Source organism: Cimex lectularius, unplaced genomic scaffold (assembly GCF_000648675.2).
Source record: "Cimex lectularius strain Harlan isolate CLEC.00 unplaced genomic scaffold, Clec_2.1 scaffold181, whole genome shotgun sequence".
Classification (NCBI taxonomy): domain Eukaryota; kingdom Metazoa; phylum Arthropoda; class Insecta; order Hemiptera; family Cimicidae; genus Cimex; species Cimex lectularius.
The window spans coordinates 915137-931729 of NW_019392752.1; the positions used below are offsets into that span (position 1 = coordinate 915137).

At 34.7% G+C, this 16593-nt stretch overlaps 2 protein-coding genes across 7 annotated transcripts in view; one reads left to right on the forward strand and one right to left on the reverse strand.

Annotated features, from left to right (window-relative positions):
* The window catches only part of LOC106667104 (neuropeptide CCHamide-2 receptor-like), a 212518-nt gene extending 207879 nt beyond the window's left edge, over nucleotides 1-4639 (forward strand). For all 3 annotated transcript variants that reach the window (XM_014394808.2, XM_024227264.1, XM_024227265.1), the window contains one exon: nucleotides 245-4639. In XM_014394808.2, coding sequence (XP_014250294.1) covers nucleotides 248-1342 — 1095 coding nt within the window. In that variant the 5' untranslated portion in view covers nucleotides 245-247 and the 3' untranslated portion in view covers nucleotides 1343-4639. The remainder of the gene's footprint in view (nucleotides 1-244) is intronic.
* A 9495-nt stretch (nucleotides 4640-14134) lies between these two features.
* On the reverse strand, nucleotides 14135-15795 carry LOC106667028 (microtubule-associated protein 9-like). Of its 4 annotated transcripts, none has more exons than XM_014394626.1 (5): nucleotides 15486-15795; nucleotides 14809-15027; nucleotides 14559-14727; nucleotides 14357-14497; nucleotides 14135-14296 (listed from the first exon to the last, which is right to left on the reverse strand). In XM_014394626.1, the coding sequence occupies exons 2-5, from the start codon at nucleotides 14980-14982 to the stop codon at nucleotides 14250-14252; spliced, it is 531 nt and encodes a 176-aa protein (XP_014250112.1). In that variant the 5' UTR covers nucleotides 14983-15027; nucleotides 15486-15795; the 3' UTR covers nucleotides 14135-14249. The 4 variants fall into 4 exon arrangements, with proteins under 4 accessions (XP_014250112.1, XP_014250111.1, XP_014250110.1 ...); XM_014394625.1 differs by having other exon boundaries at nucleotides 14785-15027; XM_014394624.1 differs by having other exon boundaries at nucleotides 15137-15570.
* Nucleotides 15796-16593: the final 798 nt, after the last annotated feature.

A 16593-nucleotide genomic window follows, 5' to 3' on the forward strand; every position in this document is an offset into this window, starting at 1 on the left:
TTATGTAGTTTTATTTTTAAAATGATTTTACAATAGTTCAAATGGTTAGAGCATCGGGGTATTGGGCTGAAAGTCGCGGGTTCTTGACACTAACTTTTTCATCTCTACCAAGACCTTACATAAAAAAAATAATTTATTGAATTTGGTCAATTAGAAATAAGAAGAACGTTTTAAACTTGATAAATTCAGTGTGTAAATTTATTCATTTTTTAAGGACTGGTTTAACTGGTGTGTTCTGTTTCAGAAAATGGAGGACACGTCACTGGAGGACCATTACAACCTGACAGAAGAATATGTCCCCTACGAGGAAAGGTTGGAGACGTACATCGTGCCAGTCGTTTTCGCCATGATATTCCTTGTCGGGGTGCTTGGCAACGGGGCACTGGTGCTCATCTTCGTCAGGCACCGCACTATGAGAAACGTGCCAAATACGTACATCCTGAGTCTGGCTTTGGGTGACCTGCTGGTCATCGTGACGTGCGTCCCATTCACCTCGACCCTGTACACGATCGAATCCTGGCCGTACGGCGATTTCGTCTGCAAGCTGTCCGAGGTGACGAAGGACGTTTCGATCGGAGTGTCCGTCTTTACGCTGACCGCTTTGAGCGCCGAGAGGTACTGCGCTATAGTCAACCCGATACGCAGGCACATATCGACTAAACCGTTGACGATTTTTACCGCCGTAGCCATTTGGATATTGTCTGTCCTTCTCGCTTTACCAGCCGCAATTTTTTCCAACGTACGGACGGCTGACCTCACGGATAACAAGACCATATATTATTGCACTCCTTTTCCAGAAAAGTACGGGACGCCTTACATTCAGGGCGTAGTGATGTTCAAATCATTCGCGTACTACGCCGGCCCGCTTTTCATAATAGGAGGCTTTTACGTTCTCATGGCGAGACATTTGGTCTTGAGCACAAGGAACATGCCAGGGGAGTTGCAGGGGCAATCGAACCAGGTCAGGGCGAGGAAGAAAGTGGCTAAGATGGTATTGGCCTTCGTCATCATATTCATCGTCTGCTTTCTGCCGTACCACATATTTATGCTGTGGTTCCACTTCTCTCCGAGCGGGGAACAGGATTACAACCGGTTTTGGCATACTTTTCGAATAGTGGGCTTCTGCCTGAGTTACATCAACTCCTGCATCAATCCGATCGCCCTGTATTGCGTCAGCAAAGCCTTCAGGAAACACTTCAACCGCTACTTGCTCTGTTGGTGCAAGCACAACGAGCGCAGCGACGACATGTCCATGGTCCACAGGAACAGCTCGTCGAGACACGCTCGGCAGAATTCCATTATAACGAGTCACTATGTCATCAGCCATTCCGAAAAGACTTGACATTCCCTTTGCTGTCGATCGAGCAATTCGCGTTAAGTTAGTTAATTTTTTAACTTATTATCTACTTAACTTATTTTACTATTAATTTAGTAGAGTAGAGAAAGTAGTAGTTAGTCGGATCGATTTTACTATTGTGTTCTTGTTTCATAATTACAATGACGACCAATCTTCTTCGTTCCAATTCCGCTTACCTAGTCAAAAATACCTACAGAACTTTGGTATTTTAAAGGTATCATCGATTTTCACTTTTCAAGTGTCATTTAGGGTTAAAACGAAAATTAGTATTTATTGAATGTTTGTAATCGTGCATTTTTTCTTTGACAAATTTTAAATAATTTTAGTGGGTGAAGTGGGCACGATCTCTTTTTATTGTCATCACAGCCGACGTTAAATATCTCAAGTTCAATTCAACAAAAATGTATTTCATATAATTGCATGTATTTAAATTGTTTAAGGTTGTTGTAACCAACACCGATCTCGAAACATTACCCGAATTATAGTAGCGACGGTTGCCAATAGTTAACATTCCTTTGGCAAATATTGAACTGAAATTTCGTCATGCTAGGTTGGTTTGTCAGAAGCATTTCGTAAATTCGCCATATTCAGTTAGTCTGTGTGAATCTGTGAAGTCAAATCTCTTTTATAAAATCTTGAGTTTTTACGCCATTATCTTTATTTATCGGCGCCAATGATGATTTATGTCTGAGGGTTTTTTATTGTAGTAATTGTTATTGGTAAAGTGTTTGGAATGGTGTAAATAGTGTATGTGAACTGTCGGTTGTGTATTAAATGTGTTATATTTGTATATTTTTATGTATGTTTATTTTTCGTCCTTTTTATACGTTGTATAGTAGTTACCACTTGCCCTGTTGAAAATTCATGTTAGTTTTCTGTGAGGAGAGTCGCGCAGTTGAATTTTCCCTCCTTGGCCCTAAACGATATTTTCTGTTATTTGTATTTGTCTTTTATTTTTCGTGTTCTTATTTTGCATTCGCGAAATGAAGAAACGCGAAGACCAAGCCAGAGAGGATAGACAGACCAACATGATCAGCAATCTTCGAATTTCAGTTCATCACACTGCATACAGCATAAAAAAATCTCACAAGTGTTAAACTGTTTGTAAAACTTAAGTAATTATTCTTACGCATTGAATGATTGAGAGATGAGATTTATTTAATAGTTACTTTTGTGTATTGATGTTAGTGATACAGGTAAAAATAATTACACGAATTATTGAATAAATTTCATATGTCATACATATTACTAATTACCAGTGTATAGATGAATGCTTTAGAACAAATTTTGGTTCAAAACTTTTTTTTTTCAACTAGTAACATTATATCGCCAAAAATTATAAATGTTTTTCATTCTTTAAAAAGCATGTAATAATGTCTATTATAATGTAATAATAGCTATACATTTTTCTTTGTAAATATATTGTTTTTTGACAGTCAACTGTGTGACTGAATATTAGTTATTAATTTCGACTAAGTGAATTTGATTTTTCTTTTAATTTTTGGTTATTTCAGGCTGATTGAACAAAGCAAAAACTATTTTCGTTTCATGTACGTGCATAATTAAAACGAAATTAACCCTATTTTTCCCAATGTTGAGTCAGGGCAACACCAAATTTATCTAATTTGTTAAAGCTAAATAATCCCAAGGGTTTAAGGCAGGTGCAGTGGTTTTTCTTTCATTGTTTCATCTTTTGTATTGACAACACTGATTTTGTTGGCGCCGATCTTGGTATCTTCTAAATGTAACATGTCTCCCACCACCACTACTTAGTATCCATTGTTATATTTGCCCAACATTAAATTTTTCATATCCAGTTTATAATTCAACCCAAAGTTGTTTCAGAGCAATTTTAACTTTAGCAATTTTGTTTACGGTTTGCAGGAAATCATTGGGTTCAGGGCGGGCGCAATGTGGTTCCTGCTCTGAGCCCGTGTATTGGCGACACTGATTTATCTGGCGCCAATCTAAACTCTCTACCACTAAACTCACGGGATATCCCGCTATACTTTTAATAAAATTGCTCTAAGACAATATTACGCCATAAGGGATTAACCAAAAAAGATCTATAAAATATGATAAATAATATTTGGGCTATAATGTTATTTTTGTAATATATTTGATATATTTTCAATAATATTGAATGTGAATGAATGAGAAACGAATTTTATCATATGTTATCAGTGTTCTCTTGCAGTATAGGTAGATTTATAAAAGTTGATAGCTTCAACCAATAAAAATTAATTAAAATATTTCCAATATGTTTTCTTTCTATACATAATGTTATATAAATATAGTAAAAAGTGTTTTTATTGTAAAAGTGTATTATAAAATCGTCGTAACTGTCATCCGTAATGTATATACGCTAAAGTCTGTAAATTTGAATGAAGAGAAATATTTTACATATACTGAAATTAATGAAATTTCTACGAATTCTGTTTGTCCCATTTTTTAAAGTAAAATTTTTTGCCTATCAATGGAAAACTTTAACATTACGAGTTAGATTTTATTTACAAAAACTTTTATTTTTAATAAAGGATATAAAATTCAAACTTTGTGAAATTGTGTGTGAAACTAATTGTACAATTAAAACAAAGATAAAGCATTTTTAAACAATAAGTGTATTTTAGATTTAGTGAAAATTTAGCTATTAGAATGGGGAAGATAATACGCAATATGACTTATTTAGAAATTGAATAAATATAATTCGTGCGTAAAATGTTTTTTAGCCGTCTTTATATTCGAAATTAAATGTTATTTTTGCACTGTGTGTGGATGACAGAATCAACTTGTATTCTCTTGTACAATAAGTGAAACAAAAACCAAAATTTAACTTGTTTTTTTTTCGTTACAATAATTCAAAGACATGGTATTGTTTGTATAATTGTATAGTATTTTTACCATAAAAATTATGTAAATATTTTAATTCTAAAAATTGTATTATAATATTTTGAAATTATTAAACAATTATTACTATTAGTAAATAATATATATATACCAATTCTCATCTGTATGAATAATTCTACAGGGTTTACAATTCATTACAATCTATTGGTGTAAATATAATGTATCCATAAATGTTGTGATTAAGGTTACTTTTAACTTATTATAATTCGATGTTTGAAATATTTTTTTTTTATATAGCAAAAAAATTAACCACACCCAGAGAATTTTAAAGACCTTTATGCTCAACTATTTATTTACATCGAAATCACACGCCTACTCATGTTTGGTGTGTACATTTGTTAAATGGACATATTTTAAGTAAATATATAGCGTTTGTGTCTGTTGCAATTTATTTATGTGAGATCACAGAATGATTACCTAAATTTAACTAGGGCCAACAAGTCATCCAACTGTATTTTTAAAAAAAGGATTCGGACGAAATATTAGAAAATTTTCTTCTGCTCCAGTTTATTTTTTATTTTAATATCGAGGAGCTTTTAGCTGATCAATATTTTTGCTTACCTATTCTATATTTGACCTGTACGAGATTATTAATGATATAAAACCAATTCCCAATGAAGTCATAATAATTTTTTTTAAATTTGTTATTACTGCTTATTAGCTATGCGTAATAGTTATTAAGTAAAGAACTAGCAAAGAATTCAGTCACTTATTAACTATTAACTGATTATTATTTTTTTTTTTTTTTTTTTGCGAGGGTTCGCTACAGCAGAGGTCATACAAACCCTCAAGGTGTCGGTGTTTTTGAAAATTTGTAAGTATTAAAATTAATTAAGGTTTTAGTTGAGATACAAAAGTCAATGGCACGAGCGGGATTCGAACCCGAATTTGTCGCCGAGAATCCAATCCGATTACACGACATTTGAAAAATGGCAAAGAGGAGGGAAAATTCAAAAGGGGGGGGGTTGAGATGGGAAGTTGGTGTCCGAGTGGATCGAGGTCACGATAGCTCAAGTAGTAGCGCAGGGCGTATCTAGCCGAAGGTCGTGGGTTCGAATCCCGCTCATGCCATTGACTTTTTTATCTCAACTAAAAACCTTAATTAATTGTAATATATTAATTGGTCAAGCGGACCACGAAATTATTGAATTTAATGAATAAAAATGAAGAATACTTCGCTAAAGCTCTCCGTGGCCATTTCATTTGTCGCCGAGAATCCAATCCGATTACAAGACATTTGAAAAATGGCAAAAAGGAGGGAAAACTCAAAAGGTGGGATTGAGATAGGAAGTTGGTGTCCGAGTGGATCGAGGTCGCGATAGCTCAAGTGGTAGAGCAGCGGTGTATCTAGCCGAAGATCGCGAGTTCGAATCCCGCTCGTGCCATTGACTTTTTTATCTCAACTAAAAACCTTAATTAATTGTAATATATTAATTGGTCAAGCGGACCACGAAATTAGTGAATTTGTAAGTATGCAGGGCCGCTGGATTTGAACCTGGGACCTTTACCTTACAGTGATCAGCGCCGTGTCAACGCCTAAACCGTTGCAGCAACGACGCCCCTATTAATTGATTAATTATTTGTTACAAGTTGAATGATACGTAATAGATGTCGGTAACACAGAAATAATTGGCGAAATGTACAGTGATTTTAGTCAAAATCAAAGCGCATTCTTCAAAATCGATCGAGGTTTCTAAGCCTAGTTCAATATAAACTATGCTTCTGAACGATATTGGACATTGTTTCGCAACAGTGGGAGGCGTTGTTTCCGATAACCTATACATTGTTTCTCGTCAAGTCTTCATGTTATCTATACCAGAAATATGTGTTGCTGGAATGAAGAAATAACGAAAATTGAGAAGGTGATAAAATGCCACTGATAGAAGGTACTAGTAATGACAGTGTGCTTATGAAAACTGCCAAAGCTTTTTTGCTTGTGATCGAAAGAAAAATATCACGAAAATTACCCAACCATTGTGATTTTAGGTTATGCACTTTCTCAACAATCTCAGTGAAGGGGGTCAGACCCTTCGATTCTCAAGGAATATCTAGTACCCGGGAAGGAGGACAAGGAATGAATGTTGTTTTGATGGTTTTTACTGTCTTGAATGAAACGGGTGACTGAAAAAGTTCAGATTTGAATCGAAGTACGATTGACTGTGCTTTATTTGATCAAAAGAAGAGATTCTGATGAATATGGAAGCTCTGAGGCAGATAGTAATTTATTAGCCTGAATGGAGGGGATTTTTTCAGTTATCATGAGAAATTCAAGTATTTTCCCACGAATGTGAATGAAATGTGGTGAGTGAATGTAATTGAAGAAATGTGTGGTGATTAGTGACCGTTCATCGATAATTATTCAGAAATCGTGGGATGCACCAGACCGCATCTCACGATTTCTGAATAATTAGTAATTGAAGAAGTTCTTCGTCAGATATCCCTGAGTAAAATATAATACTCTGATGCAGTGCGAATGAAGTCTAGTTGTGAATGTAATTAATTAGCATTTGAGGAGGAGCTTTTTTTACAATTAACCCAAGGAATATCAAGTATTCTGGAGCAGAGTAATGAAGTCTGATGAGTGAATGTAGTATATTGGCGATCATAAGAGACTTCTTCCCACTTACCCTGAGTAAAAAAGAGTGATCTGAGGCAGTGTGAGGGTTTTTAAATTGATGTATTTTTTTTATATGTATATATTATATATTCTTGTCTGACAATCTTTGAGGTAGAGGGAGAAGCTGCCAATAGAATAAGGAAACAAAAGAGTCAACAATGATAATATGCAAAACAGAGCAGCAGATAACTTGCAATAGCTGGAACGTCAGAAAAATGAATTATTAATTAAAACAGAAGAAGAAAAGGAGCAGGACAGTAATGAAAGGGCTGAGCAGGGAGGTTATCAATGTGGGCGTATCATTAATTATCGTGACACCACTTTTCATGTAAACTTTCTACGCATAATTTAGTCTATTTGTAACACCCCATAATCTTCTTGCACTTTGTTTTCAATTACTTGTACAGTTCAAGTTGTTTTCGCATGGAAGGCACTAATAGCAAACTAATCCGAGATCTCTGCTTGAGTGAACTGTTTTTAAACACGCCCGGCTTTTTCAATGTTGCCAGTGTTTAAACGGGAAAGAAGTAACTCGGCTATTATTCTTTAGAAACATCTCCGGCACAGACCTGAAACCAGGTAAAACCAAAGTTTACAAAGTTTAGGTGTTCAGGAACAATGTAAACATTGTTTACAATCCGGGTCAGGCTTTACGAGTTCATCCGACATTCTGTAAATTAGAGATAAAGGATTCGTGCTTTAAAACGTTCAATTCATTATTATTTGAAGACTATATTAAAGTCGTTTATAAAAACAAGAGTGCAATTATTGTATAACAAAAGTTCTATCATTTGTGAAAGCAAGAACGTGTAAAACATAAAAGGTACAAGGAAATTCCTAGACTATTTTTGTTTAATTCCCAACCTTATTTTAGTGTTAAACTGTCTACTATAATACGTATGTTAATGGAATAAGTACTAGAGTTTAACAACTACGCCTTTGTTGTTGATATAGATTAGTCGTTCCTACCAAGCGATGGTGGACTTCGGGGATTTTGCAGAACATTTCAGCCACCAAAGCATGCTAGTTTATATAATTAAACGTTTATTAACACAAAAGCCGGGAACACACTTACCCGATCAAACGCTATGCGACGCTACCCGACGCAAATCCAAAGTCCAATTTTCCATAAGGTTGTATTACCCCCGTGCACATCTGCTATGCAACGCTACCCTACTCTTCGCTCTGCGATCCCCACTGTCCAGATTTTCGTCGGGTAGCATCGAGTATAGTCGAAGACAAACCGACCCGACACTTATATTTTTATTCAAACTACATGTATTATTGTCGTTATATTAAATACAACATACTTATTGTAATATAAACCAAATTAAGAGAGGTCAAAAATTCATTAGTTTTTATTTTAAAAAAATAAATAATTTTAATGGTTTGGTAGAAATGTGTGATGATTAGTGACTGATAATCGATAATTATTCAGAAATGGTGTGATGTAGGTTTTAGAAAAACATTTTCTTTATCGTGTCAACGTTTCGATCTTTATTGAGATCATCTCCAGGGCCTGGGATTTACAAACATTGTTTACATTTAACAAATACATTTAGGATGTGGAAAAGTGAATTTATACAATGCAAAATACATTTCTTCTATTCAATCAAAGTATTTCTACTCACTCAAAGTGTTTGTCTTCTGTGTAATTGTGCCAATCTTGCGTGTCGTGTCGAGAGAGCCAGTGAGATTTTGCTATTTTGCGGTTATATACGTTGGATTTTGAAGGGGTGGGGAAGGATGTCGGTATAGAAAAGACATTTTTGTATAGTCGGCTTCTTTGAGGTGAAAAGATCTGACGAAGGGAAAAAATGTGTTGGTAATGGTTCGGCCAGATTATCCTTTCAGGATTATATAGAAAGGGATAAATAGGAAAAGGAAAGCTAAATTGTTGGACAGTTAGACTATGAAAAATAATTGATGTGTGGAATGTAATGCAATTATATGTATGTTATCTATATTGAATTTGATTAATGATATTGGCGTAGCTGCGACTAAGTTTACATGTATGTTTTGTAATTGATGCTGTGTTTATCTCTGTTGATATAAACCATTTCTAAGAAATTACGTTTATGTTTGTTTTGTTCTGTATGTAATATTTTTGGATTTTTGAAGTCGAAATTGTGTTGGTGTTCAAAATGGTGGGTAGCGGTGCTGTAGGATTTTGCTTGAGTTTTTTGCAATCATAGATATGTTGTTTTACTCTCTTGTCCAGATATTGGAATGTAAGACCGATGTAAGTTGCCGGACAGTTTAAACAATTGATTTTGTAGATTAAGTCAGATTTATTTGTTATTGGTGTGGGATATTTAATTTTGGAAAAAAGGGTTTGGATTGTTTTCTAATTTTTGAAAGCTATTTTGAAGTTATCGTACGAGAGAAATGTGTTTAATTTATGTGATAGGCTTTGAATAAATGGCATGGAAATGTATGCTGGTTTGTTTGTATTTGATAGACTTAATGTAGTATTATTAGTAATAGTGGATGGTGTTAGTGTTGAGTTGAAATTAGTGATTATTATGGTAATAATGTGTTTAGGGTAGAGATTGTTATGGAGGATCTGTTTGTATATCTTTATGTTCTTGTGGTGAAATGATTCATGGCTCCCTTTGGCCGTGTTTGTTATTGTATGAAAGGATGGTGAGGTGTAAAGTTGAGGTAGTGATCTGTGTTTCTTGGTTTTTGATACCAATCTGTGATTAATGTGCCATCTGGTTGTTTTACGAGTGTATCTAAAAATGGTATTGTTTTGTTGTATTCGATTTCATGTGTAAATTGTAGGCGTGGGTGAAAGCTATTAAATGTATCTAATGTAGTAGATTTGATCTGTGGGAACAGCTGTCAATATATCATCTACGTATTTAGTGAGGAAGGGTACTGTGAAAGGAAGTTGTGGTATGACTGTATTTAATAGATGTGTCATGAATATGTCTTCCTTTATCGGGTCTAGGTTGCTATCCATGGCTATACCAAATAGTTGTTTGTAAAATTGATTGTCGTATGTGAAGTATCCGTTAACACAGCAGTGTCGGATCATTGTTACGAACGTGTTCTTTGATAGAGTTGTGTGTGGTGTTATGTTGGGCCATTTATCGTTAATAATATTCAGTGTTGTGTCTATGGGAATGGTAAACAATGATGAAACATCTAGGGATATGAGAGAGTAGTGTGAGGGGATGTGGATATTATTAATTTTGTTAATGAAATGAAATGAATCATTTACATTATATGTGTTATCTGTGATGTTGTTGAGTATGTTGGTTAGGTATTTTGTCATGTTATATGTGGGTGAGTTTACAAATGAAATTATGGGTCTTTGAGGGTGTTCGGGTTTATGTCTTTTTACAGATCCATATAGTTTCTGAGGTGTTGGTGAGTTGTTTTGAAGTGATTCGAGTGAGTAGAAAACTTTGATTGAATGTAAGAAATATATTTTACATTGTATAAATTCACTTTTCCATATCCTAAATGTATTTGTTAAATGTAACCATGTTTGTAAATCCCAGGCCCTGAAGATTATCTCAATAAAGATCGAAACGTTGGCACGATAAAGAAAATGTTTTTCTGAAACTTACATCACACCAGACCGCATCTCACGATTTCTGAATAATTAGTTTGGTAGAAAATTCATTAAAATATCGGAATACCATTTTTTGATATATTGAGTTTTATATAACAATTTATTACACGGTTTTGCTCATAAAACATAATTAACAATTTATTTCATGGTTTTGCTCATAAAATTACACCATTTTCGTCGAGTTGCGTCAGAACAGGACACTCATATTTTTTGTAGTTTATTTCAAACTATGTATATGTAATTTTATCATTATATTAATTACAACATTCTTATTTTAATGTAAACCAAATTAAAAGAGAGAACAAAAATTTATAAGTTTTTATACAAATTATTTAATTGTGATGGTTAGGCAGAAAATTTATCAAAACACCGTAATAACTATATTTAAAACCATTAAATTTAACTAACAATTTATTACATTGTTTCGCTCAAAATAATACATTAAAAACAAAAGAGGCGTTGCGATTTTCATACTGATTATTGTGATACACTCTGTATGGCTGTACGTGGCGTGCGCTTGACATCGTATAGATGTGCACACCCTACCAAAACGTGACAAGGCGTCGGGTAGCATCGAGTAGTGGCGCTAGCGTTGCATGGGGTAAGTGTGTTCCCGGCTTAACACTTCAATATTACAATCCGTTAACATTTGTTCTATATTTTCTATGCACAAGCTACAAAACTAATTCATCAAGGACCTGGTCTACTCAATATATCGTGAACTGTATCGCACTACACAATAAATTGTTAAATTCACTATTTTCGTGGTCCGCTTGACCAAATAATATATTACAATTAATTAAGGTTTTTAGTTGAGATAAAAATGTCAATGGCACGAGCGGGATTCGAACCCACGACCTCGGCTTGATACGACGCTACTCTACCACTTGAGCTATCGTGACCTCAATCGACTCGGACACCAACTTCCCATCTCAACCGCACCTTTTGAATTTTCCCTCCTTTTTGCCATTTTTCAAATGTCGTGTAATCGGATTGGATTCTCGGCGACAAATTCGGGTTCGAATCCCGCTCGTGCCATTGACTTTTGTATCTCAACTAAAACCTTAATTAATTTTAATACTTACAAATTTTCAAAAATACCTTGAGGGTTTGTATGACCTCTGCTGTAGCGAACCCTCGCAAAAAAAAAAAAAAAATAAATAAAGTTGCAAAGGGTGCGGTTGAGATGGGAAGTTGGTGTCCGATTGGATCAAGTTCAAGTGGTAGAGCAGCGGCGTATCAAGCCAAAGATCGTAGGTTCGAATCCCGCTCGTGCCATTAACTTTTTTATCTCAACTAAAAACCTTAATCAATTACAATAAATTGTGATAAAAGCCTGCATAATATTGGGTATAATTTCTAGTATCTACTCCCCATAAGGAGCCAAAAATGATTCTTCTTAATTAGGTAGGATAGATATCGAAAACAAACGCTTAACTAAAAATCTGAGAATGTTTTTTTTTTATCATTTCAATCAATTTAAAGATCAATATCGATATTTCATTACATATTCATCTTGAGTTATTAATAATAAATTTGCAGTGATAAGTCATTACTGTCAAGCAGTCTTGCATGTTCGTAACATGACTTAACGTTTTACACACTTTAAAATCAATTCCTAAAGCTTGCAGAACTATTGAATACTAATATTTTGCAACAAAATGTTAAAAACCAAATGAAACCGGAAATTTCTCTCGAGTAAATAAATTATTAGAATGACATTAAAAAAAATTGAAACAAACATTCTCTAGAAGAGTGGAAGGACGTTTCAACTGTAAGTAAATTGGGGAATAGATTCTACTTCGAACGGGTGTCAGTCTTATAAGTCCGGCATCTAAAGAAAAATAAACACAGAATAAGACGAGAAACGACAGTCTAGCAAACAAATATTAAGTAAATGTACAACTTCTATTTAAACGTTTCATCTAAATGTACAGGCCATATTTTACCATGGTGAGTTCCTTAGCAATACAAAAAGGGTTAACCCTTCTGTAAAACTGTATTTGGAGAATGAACACCCAAAACCAGAGGCAGGCAAAAGACTTTGTCAAGAAAGTTTCACACAATGTTGCCCTGTTTGCTGCTGTAAAAGAAAAAAATTCTTAAGTTCACTAATTTCGTGGTCTGCTTGACCAATTAAATCATTACAATTAATTAAGGTTTTTAGTTGAGATGAAAAAAAGTTAATGGCACGAGAGGGATTCGAACCCAAACTCATAAGGTGGGGTTGAGATGGGGAGTTGATGTTCGAGTGGATCGAGGTCACGATAGCTCAGGTGGTAGAGCAGCGGCGTATCTAGCCTAAGGTCGTGGGTTCGAATCCCTCTCGTGCCATTAACTTTTTTCATCTCAACTAAAATCCTTAATTAATTGTAAAAATTCTTAAGATTGCAGGTCTGGTAAATAGCTGAATAGAAGACATAAGGGAATTTCGGGAGTGGCTAAAGACAGTTTATGTTGGTCCTGCGAGGAAGAGGAAACCTAACAACATACCTACAACTGCAGGTATAACAAAGAATTTTGTACTCACGGGCAAATAAATAAGTGACCATAATGCTATCTCCTATGCAGGCCATCGGCCATTCACGGCGCTGTGGGCATGTGATTTTGAAGTTACATTACAAATTTGGAGATCTTGACGAAATCATATGACTGTTCGATAATCTGGAATTGGTGGAAATTGCGATAGCTTGAGCGGTAGAAACAGAAGAAAGGGAGTTAGAGGAAGTGCTGTCCTTNCCATCTTTCTTGCCATGATGCCCTTGTCATTTTTCCCAAGTACTCTTTTGCCTCCTCCCCAGTTGTGCTTCGGAACCAGTCTATTTCTCCTTGGCTTGCTACTATATCAATTGCCTCATTTTTCTTTTTTTTTGGTGGATGACCACCCTTTCTTTAAGGGCTAGGTCTATTGACGCTGCGTTGGCTATTACGTAGGGTGTGTGTTGAAATCGTCCTGTACCCTTTTGTGGTTCTTATAAGAGCTATTCGTTGGCTTTGCTCTATTATAGCTTTGCTTTTGCTAGGCAGTCGTTTGGCCCATCCGGCAGCACCATAACCAGCTATTGGGAGGAAGACACTTTATAAATTGTGGAGAGCGCTTTTGTGCTAAGTCCATATTCCACTTTCGCTATTCCGTTCAATCTTTTGTACACCCTTCTTGTCGTTTCCCTTATTTTAATAGCGTGGTGTACTTGGTTCAGGTTATCGCCTAATACTACTCCCAAGTACTTGGCTTGATCGCTTGGCTTTACTCGTTTTCCCTCTATCCGGATGTATGGGGGGGTACCCATTTTCCCTTTGAGCATTAGGGTTTGGCACTTTTTAGGGGCTACCGGAAGTGAGGGTTATCAACTTTTCGTCATCACTTACTTAATTCCGGCAAAAACCAAAGAAAGTAAATACACATGCTTGTGTTCTTCGGAAGAAACAAAAAAACCACAATGCTTGACCCAGACTGTAGCTGTATCGCCCACGTGATCTAGGTTTACATTTTGGACAGCCCTGGCCATCCCAGTCGGATTATAAACACTACCAGGCTAAATAAATTTAACAGATGGTTTTTCGGGCCCCGACTCGTTTTAACATAAATTACCATTAATACCTTGAAACTAGACAATAAACAATAGTCCAGGAAATTAACAGAAAAAATATTTAGCAAACAAAGGAATTTTTTCGGAGGTTTGATTTGTATATTTTTTAATTAATATTTGACATTCCTTGCACTGAACAACATTTTCAGCGACAGCAGTCTTAGGAAACGAAAACCAGAACTGTGTCACAGTTCATATTTTTAAATCTTGCCATATTCTGTTGTTTATTTCTTGTGCGTCTGAAATTTTTATTTATTAATTCATTGTATGTTACGGGGATTTTGAGCAGAATTGCTTACCTAGTTTTGGGTAGTGCCTGGTAAGAGTTCTGTATTTCGTCCTTACCATCCATTCATTGACAGCTTTCTTTGATTGTTCCTGTTTCTCACGCTCTTCAGCCTCTCTCGCCAGTTTTTTAGCTTCTTTTTCTCGAATTTTCGCTTTAAATAAAAAAACAATAATGCATTTGCGTATTGGGTACATTTTAGGGATGCGGCTCACCTAATCGGTCTTCTTCTTTTTTTTCCAGCCATTGGCTGAACGTCAGAGTCGTGTCTTTTTTACAGGCGTAGAACTCGGTGATGTCCGCCACCCTTTGCTCCTCTTTCGACAATTCCACTTTCCCCTTGCACCTGTTCAGCTCTTCGGATAAAATTTGTTTCGCCGGTTCCTTAAAAATTGATGATTTATATAAAAAGCTGAATGGAGTTTTATCCTAGACGTTTACATTAGGAAGAGAAAATTTCGAAACCTTTGCAGAGTCCTGCTTTGCCCTGAGCCACGTTTTAATAGCTTCATTTTTCTTAATTCTTTCTCTTTCCAGTGACTCGTTCTTTTTTAATTTCTCTTTATCTAACAGCTCGTTCTTTCTCATCCGCTCTCTTTGATCGTTGAGGGCATCCAACCTGGACTGCCGTGCTTCCATATCTTTTCTGGCTTTCCACTCTTGAAAAGTGTCTCCTTTTATTGTCTGAAATCGTTTAATTAATAAAAAAACGATACCCCGGCAAAATTATGAAACTAATGTCTAAAGCTGTGTATTTTAATTCTAGGAGAAAGAGAAAACACCAATTACTCACTCTGCTCCTTCGCAACATCTCAAAATTATTTCATTTAAAATTTAGTAGAATTTCCAACTTAAACGTTTTTACCCAAACATATGATAAATATTATGTTTTACAAACATTACATTTAAAATTTCAACAAATATCTAGATGATAGTTTTAAAAATGTAATATTAATAATGTATTCGTGAAAATAATAAAAGAAAAAATCAATAATCTGAATTTGCGCGTCGCTTATTTAAGCTATTTTACTAGTTTACTAGTACTATATTTACCAGTTCCATTTCTAATATAAGAAGCTTTTTAAAAAAAAATTCTAACAGAAATCGTTCGGTTTTGTAATATAAATACAAAAAAGTTTTACCTTAACAAGGAAAATATCAAAATGTAAAAGTATGCTATGTTGTTGTTGTATATATGTTTGTCGTGTTTGCTAAAATACTCAAACTTGTTTGCATATGTTTTTTTATATATAGGTGCGTTGTGTATTTTCTTCTCATAAGAGTTTGATTGGTTATTTGACCAAACAGCTACGTAAAAGTACCTTGCAAAAAGCCAAAATGACAATTTAGCCTAAAAATCACTTATTTTCCATTCGGAAATGCATTTAGTAGCATAAGATAATAATGCTTTTAGTCGTTTAAAGTCAACCTGGTCCGTGTGTAATCGCTGTTTTCATCTGGCGGATATTTTTCTCAGCATTTCCTGACCTGAACCGAAAATTGTTTACAAAGCAAAAATAGATGTGTAGAAAGATGGATAAATGTCTTGATTTTTCATACAATATACAATACGATTATTGTATTAGGATACATTATAATATATTTAGTATGTGAACAATTGAATTTTTAGCATAGAAATTTAGAGAAAGATCAATCCAACTAATCTTTAGTGATTTTTTTCTTCCTTAATTAAATACATTTTTATTATAAATACCTTTATTTACTTGATGGAAAAAAAGTACGTATAGCACGTATTAAGTAAAACAGTAAAAGTAAGAATACATATATCATAAAAATACAAGAGGAGTTGAAAAGGAAAAAATGTAAATAAATTATATTATTAACGATAATAAAAATAACACTAAAATTTCATGATTATGTAATATAATAAAGAAAATTATTCAGATATCGTGAGATGTGTCAGGTGTGATGTAGGTTTCAGAAAAACATTTTCTTTATCGTGCCAACGTTTCGATCTTTATTGAAATCATCCTCAGGGCTCAAAGTGTTTGTCTTCTGTGTAATTGTGCCATTCTTGCGTGTCGTGTTGAGAGTGCCCTGCACAATGACACAGAAGAAAAACACAAAGAAAATGTTTTTCTGAAACCTACATCACACCAGACCACATCTCACGATTTCTGAATAATTATCGATTAACGGTCACAAATCACCATACATAATAAAGAAAATTATATAATAATAAGCAGATGAATATCTATCTACTCCAGCCAACAAAGGCCTGAATATAAC

Coding starts and splice junctions, on each gene's coding strand:
- LOC106667028 (XM_014394623.1), bottom strand. Junction 14,728..14,784: donor CGAAATTTTCTCTTCCTAAT/GTAAACGTCTAG, acceptor TCAATTTTTAAG/GAACCGGCGAAACAAATTTT. Junction 14,297..14,356: donor CAGGCACTACCCAAAACTAG/GTAAGCAATTCT, acceptor TAAAAATTTCAG/ACGCACAAGAAATAAACAAC.